The sequence below is a fragment of the Pimephales promelas genome, chromosome 22, assembly GCF_988280905.1.
Source record: "Pimephales promelas chromosome 22, fPimPro1.hap1.1, whole genome shotgun sequence".
Lineage (NCBI taxonomy): Eukaryota > Metazoa > Chordata > Actinopteri > Cypriniformes > Leuciscidae > Pimephales > Pimephales promelas.
In genome coordinates this window covers 7,803,682-7,809,999 of record NC_142790.1, presented here as the reverse complement: position 1 = coordinate 7,809,999, position 6,318 = coordinate 7,803,682, and the positions used below count along the sequence as shown (strand labels likewise).

The following is a 6,318-nucleotide window of genomic DNA, read 5'->3' as shown; positions in this document are numbered from 1 at the left end:
CCAAACTCCACCCATGTGACTTGCTGATGGGACGTTCATTACAAATTCGCAACCGAATGCTCGTTGACATTCTTGGTCAATTCCTTTGAGCAACTCAGAAAACACTTTCCTGGCACCCATGAAATTTGTTCCCTGATCGCATCTCAATTGACGCACAGGTCCTCTAATAGCTACAAAGGTTGGAAGTGCATTCATGAAAGCGTCTGTTGTTAAGTCATCTAGTGTTTCTATATGTATTGCTCTGGAGCATAAGCAAGTAAACAACAATCCATAGCGTTTCAATTCATTCCTTCCTTCCTTTACGATGAAGGGGCCAAAGCAATCAAGGCCGCAATACGTAAAAGGAGGAGACATTTCTGTTCTCTCTTCTGGGAGAGCCATTTTTTGGACTTCTGTGGCTCTTCGGTGGCTCTTCTTGCACGAAGCTCGTTCATGGTCATGCCTCTTCCTGTACACGCTCGTGATAATGTTTGACTAGAAGGGATGACACATGAGATTTCTTCGGAAGTATTGCCGGATGTCTTACATCATGGTGTAAGGCTGATCGAGATAATCGTCCTCCCACTCTGAGAACATTGTCCTTATCCAAGAAGGCATTCAGCTGGCTTAACTTGTTGTGCTTGTTCAGGGTGTTCTCTTTCTGGAGCTTGATTTTCTGAATGTCTTCAGCAAAGGCTTCTTCTTGCACCAGCTTGATGATAAAGATTTCAGCTTCTCTTCTTTCTTCAAGGCTAGTTGCTTCCTTTGTTCTTGGCTGATGTCCTTTGAATTCTCTGATGAATCTCTTTAGCCTAGCAGCAGCTCTCACTGCTCTGGACCAGTCCGAAAACTTTGTGAAGCGGTTCACCAGTGAATTCACCTCTTTCATCTTGACTGCATGAACATGGGCTTTGTGAAGCTCAGGATCAGTCATTTCAACTTCTCCCACCATTTCCTCTTTACATGGAAGATTCTGCTGCCAGAGAAAGTCAGGTCCTTTCAGCCAGTTAGACTCTTTCAACTGAATTGAAGTCAGTCCTCTTGAGGCATGGTCGGCTGGATTATTTCCAGAGCTGACATGTCGCCATTGTTCAGGATTTGTGCTAGCTCTTATTCATTGGATCCGGTTGGCTACGAATGTGTGGAACCTCTGTGCATCATTGTTCACATAGCCAAGAACCACCTTCGAATCAGTCCAGTAATACTCTTCTAATTTCTCTATCTCGAGCTCTCTTTTGACAACATCGCCGTTGCGGACTGAAGTCACAGCTAGGGATGGGACGGTATGAAAATTTCTTATCACGATTATAGTGACCAAAGTTATCACGGTTATCAATATTATCACGGTTTTGTTAAAATGAGATGGAAATATTCAAAAAGAACTGATGCTCAGACTGAAAACATTTCAACAGGTTTATTATTTGAAAATCAACAAACAAAAAATACAATTAGCAGCTATATGCACTTTTTAAGCATAAACATTATATTAACATTAACATAGAACCCTGAGAGTGAGAGGTATACGTTTTCCTAGTGAATGTTTTAATGAACAGTACCTTAAATAAGAACATAAAATGCACACATAAAAACAACACAATTAAAGCAATGTGCATGTAATAACAATACAACCGTATGTAAACAAATCAAATGAACAGCAATGATTGATTGTATGTTCGTTCTCTTCTTCTAAAGAAAAAAGTGCAGCTGACCTAACATCATGTATCGTATATGCATCTTTGTTCACTCGAGATTGGAATGCAAAAATGTCAGCATGTTTACTTTGTCTGGTTTAAGCAGTGCTCTTTGAGGAGAGACAATATGCCCACTGGCACTGAACACCCTCTCTGATGGCACGCTGGTTGCTGGGATGCACAGAAGCTTCCTGGCAACCCTGGCAAGGTGAGGCAGCTCTGATGTATGGCCCTTCCACCACACCAGTGGATCCTCTTCTGCTGGAATTGGGGGCAGAGACAGGTAGACTTGCATTTCTTGTTTCACACGGCCTTCCGGAGTGGTTGGAATCTGACCCTCTTCACCTCTTTGCTACCTTGTCGCTGAAGAAATCTTTCTCAGCAATCCGGCAAGGCCTTTCCCCTCCGATGCTGCTGGTGGAGTGCTGGTAGAGATGCTGCTACTGGTGGAGGTGCTCTGTGGTTCTTCCCTGACTTGTGCGGCCAGCTTCACAGCTTCCTGGACACAGTCAGATTCAATTTTTGAAGCCGGGGGTCAATGAAACAAGCCATGTTCATGACTCTCTTTGCCTTCTCTTGCTATCTATTTTTGAGGTCTTCTCTCATTAACTATTTCATCTCCTTGGTCAGGGATGTATCTGTGTCCTTTTCAACCAGAACATCAGAATAAATGTGGTCCAGGACAGGCTTAATTGCTGAAAGTGTTACTCGTGTTCTGAGGCAAGTGCATCTGTTAACTTGCTCAGAGGTTCGAGGAGCTGACACAGTTGCTCCATGACAGCTATGTCAGTATCCTTGGGCATTAGATGCCATGTTCCTCTTTCTCCAGCTAGTGTTGCACAGACTGCTTGCTGTTGACTAAGGAACCGCTCAACCATCTTGTGTGTAGATCCCCATCGAGTCACCACATCATGAATTAGAGCCTTCTGTGGCATGTTGAGGGCAGCTTGTTTTTCCCTCAGTTCTCGCCTTCTCTTCCAGCTCCGTGAGAAGCCCTGGACCAGATGACGTCAGGCCTTGACTGCTATTTCAACTCTCTGTATTTTCAAAGCCTTTGAGATGGCCAGGTTCAAATTATGGCCAAAGCACCCAAGCCACACTTCTGAAAACTCTTCAAAAGCCTTTATCATGTTTGTTGCATTGTCTGTGGTTACGCAGACCAGGTCTTTTTTGTTGATCCCCCATTCTTCAAGCATGTTATCAAAAAACTCGCTGATGTTTTGAGCTGAGTGATCTTCTGGGAAGAATTGAGTTTCAAGGCAGTTTGATAACAGTTGCCAGTCTGGGGTGAGGTAATGAATAGTGACGCTTATGTAGGGTTGACCACCACCGCTTTCACTAGTCCAGAGGTCAGTAGTTGCAGCAAACCATGTTCCTTGAGCTATTTTTTTTTTTTAAAACAGCAGCTTTGACCTGGTTGTACAGATTTGGTATTTCAGTTTTGGAAAAATACTTCCGTGATGGCACTTTGTAGTGTGGTACAGCAACTTTCATCAGCCTCAGAAAACCAGGCCTCTCCACAATTTGAAATGGCATCATGTCCTTTGCAATGAAATATGAAATAGCTGCAGTGAGGTCTCGTGCATTTTTTGATGTGGGTGCATAAGCAGTCTGCCTTTTAAATGCTTGTTCGAGTGTCTGCGTTACAGCTGTGGATGAGGAGGGAGTTGAGGTACCAGAAGCATCACTAGGTTTGCCTGATGCACGCCCACTCTGTAAACAAAGGAAAAACAAATGTATTATTATCATTAATAATCATAATAATATTCACTCACTAAATAAATCACTTTCTCTTTTTCTCTTTCTCTTTCTCTCTCTCTCTCTCTCTCTCTCTCTCTCTCTCTCTCTCTCTCTGACACACACACACACACACTTTAAATGAACAAAACATGTTGTTAGGGTCTTGGTGACTAAACTACTGGAATACTTATAATGACTGTTGTCAATAGCAACGCATTATAACAGCGCACATCCGTGTCTCAGATCAACGATCTTTGGTTTCATTCAAATGTGTATGTCTTGCGTCTCAAAATTAAATCAAGAGTAATTTGGTATAATATTGTTGTAGTGATCACATTTTCTTGACGATTGTTTTGGACATTGTAAGTGTAATTTGTATAATGGATTCATAAACCGGTAAGATTTAAAAACATTCAGTTAATCACAATTCAACATTTCATTTTATTTCTGTGGTAAGAATAAATAAAAAATTAAACTGTGTAATAAGTTTACTATGAATTAATACAATACACTATCACTTAAATTCGTCTTGGGTCAAATCAACTTCTGTAAAACTTTTCTCTTCGCGGAAGCTTTGCAATAATTACAAGTGAGATAATGAAATAATTAATCTCCAATCAATATTTTTTATCCAATTATTTGCCCAAGTCAGATGTGGTATTGAAGTAAAAGTTAGCTTACCTTGCATTCGCTATATAACAGTGGGTGGTGGTCACGTAGATGACTTAACAGATTTGATGTGTTTCCTCCTTTTGCAGAGACTTTCCTCTTGCAAGATTTGCAGACAGGGTGCCCATCCTCGATTAAATTGCCCTCGGGACTCTTGTAATAGCCAAAATACGACCACACCTCCGATTTTGTCCTCTTGGATGGCTGAAAAATCTCCCGATCACTGACACCGCCTTCCGCCATGTCTTCTCGTTCTCGCACGACGTTGCATGCGCGTGCCTGCTTGCGGCTGCGTCAGACTGATTCTGGCTGGACGGGAATTACCGCGAGTTTTCAACATCACGATAATCAAACACGGTTTTTATGATAATTCATTTTTAAACGATAATACTAACCGCCAGGACGTTTTATCGTGGTTTATCGTGAAACCGGTAATCGTCCCATCCCTAGTCACAGCTGATGACAATTCAAGTCTTGGGATGGTCGTTAGCTTGGTAGGGGCTACTCTTGCTTTTCCCATGACGAGTGAACAACTGATCTGTCCTGCTTCGCTTATGGCTCGGAGATAAGAACATGCACCGTATCCATTGAGACTTGCATCTGCAAAGTTGTGTAGCTCATAACGTATGACTGAGTCAAAATGTGATGGAAGGTAACTTCTTGCAATGTTCAGTGCTGCCAAGTGTGGCAAATCCTTAAGCCATAACTCCCATTTTGGCAAAATGTGTTCGGGGAGATCTTCATCCCAGCCTACCTTTTCTCTACATAGCTCTTGCAGGATCTGTTTGCTGACTAAAATGAAGGGGGCTACAAACCCTAACGGATCGTAGACAGAGGCGACTGTAGAGAAAACTCCTCTTCTTGTCAGTGGACTCTCTTTAACCACGACTCTGAACTTGAATTCATCAATTTCAATGCACCACTGAACTCCAAGTGCTCGCTCAATGTGAAATTCTCCTAGGGCCATATCTTGATCTTTGGTCTGTGCACATTCTTCTGGTGGTATTGTGGCAGTCACTTCCTTTTTATTGGACACAAACTTGTGTAGCCGAAGATTTCCTGTTCTGCACAAGGCTCTAGACTCTTCCACCAGGTGAACAGTTTCATCGATTGTTTTTACGCTTATTAAGTCATCGTCAACATAGAAGCTTCTTTGGATGAACTTGATGGACTCATCGCTGACCTTTCCATGACCCTGAGATGCCAGATGTTTGAGTCCAAAGTTGGAGCAGCCAGGGGACGATGCTGCTCCAAACAGGTGCACCTTCATGCTGTACACTGAGAGTTTCGAGTCCAGATCGCCTTTGTCCCACCAGAAGAACCTTTAAGTAGTCTTGGCGTTCCTTTGCAACATGAGATTGATGAAACATTCTTTCAATGTCGCACATAATGGCTATTGGACCCTTTCTAAATCGACATAGTACTCCGACTAATGTGTTGGTCAGATCTGGCCCTGTCAGAAGATGATCATTTAGAGAGGTTTCTTGGAAACGTGCTGAACAGTCGAAAACTACACGGATCTTGCCAGGTTTGTTTCGCCCCCAAAAGCGAACCTCAGGAACCTCCTGTGACTTGGAAGGATGGATATGTGAGAGTATGCGTCCTTCAGATCTATGAAATCAGTGTGGCCCGAAGCGTACTGGACGGCGGGGACACCGCACTGATTCCCCGAGAGCTCCGAGGGGAAGGCGACCTCGATCGCTTCGCCCCGGGGGGGACAGCTCTCAGCGGTCCGGCCGCAACTAGGACCGCTTGGTGGAAGCCTTCTTTGTCTGCAGGACGGTTCTCAAATCGACCTTAGGCTCAGAAGGCTTACCATGTGAGCGCCGTCTCCTTTGCCAGGCTCCCTCAGGAGGGGCGCGGGAGGCGACACTCTCCTTCTGTACATGATGGTGCGAGGAGCTGGGAGGCGGCCGAGGCTGCCCTTTGGAAGCAGCCTTCCTCGAGGAGCCAGAACGGCGAGGAAGGTACTGATGGAAGGCCGCCGACTGTTTTTCCACCTCCTGGAATCTCCCAACGATGGTATCAACCGCGCCGCCAAAGAGGCCAGAAGGTGAAACTGGGGAGTCTAGTAGAAAATGTTTCTCTCTCTCCTTCATCCCCAACAAATTCAGCCATAAATGTCTCTCCACACGCACCAAACCAGCCATGGAGCGGCCGATGGCACGGGCCGCCTCCTTGGCGATGCGGAGAGACAGGTCGGTGGCCTTCCTCAGCTCCGTGATGTCACTTGGAGAAG

The 6,318-nt window shown here is 44.4% G+C and overlaps 1 protein-coding gene across 1 annotated transcript; it reads right to left on the bottom strand.

Moving 5' to 3' along the window:
• Window positions 1-1,295: 1,295 nt before the first annotated feature.
• On the bottom strand, window positions 1,296-5,377 carry LOC120476129 (uncharacterized). The gene is made up of 2 exons (XM_039667085.2): window positions 4,092-5,377; window positions 1,296-3,383 (listed from the first exon to the last, which is right to left on the bottom strand). The coding sequence occupies exon 1, from the start codon at window positions 5,347-5,349 to the stop codon at window positions 4,441-4,443; it is 909 nt and encodes a 302-aa protein (XP_039523019.2). The 5' UTR covers window positions 5,350-5,377; the 3' UTR covers window positions 1,296-3,383; window positions 4,092-4,440.
• Window positions 5,378-6,318: the final 941 nt, after the last annotated feature.

Bases quoted from the DNA above. Each gene is read 5' to 3' on its own strand.
- LOC120476129 (XM_039667085.2), bottom strand. From the start codon at position 5,349: ATGAAGGTGCACCTGTTTGGAGCAGCATCGTCCCCTGGCTGCTCCAAC.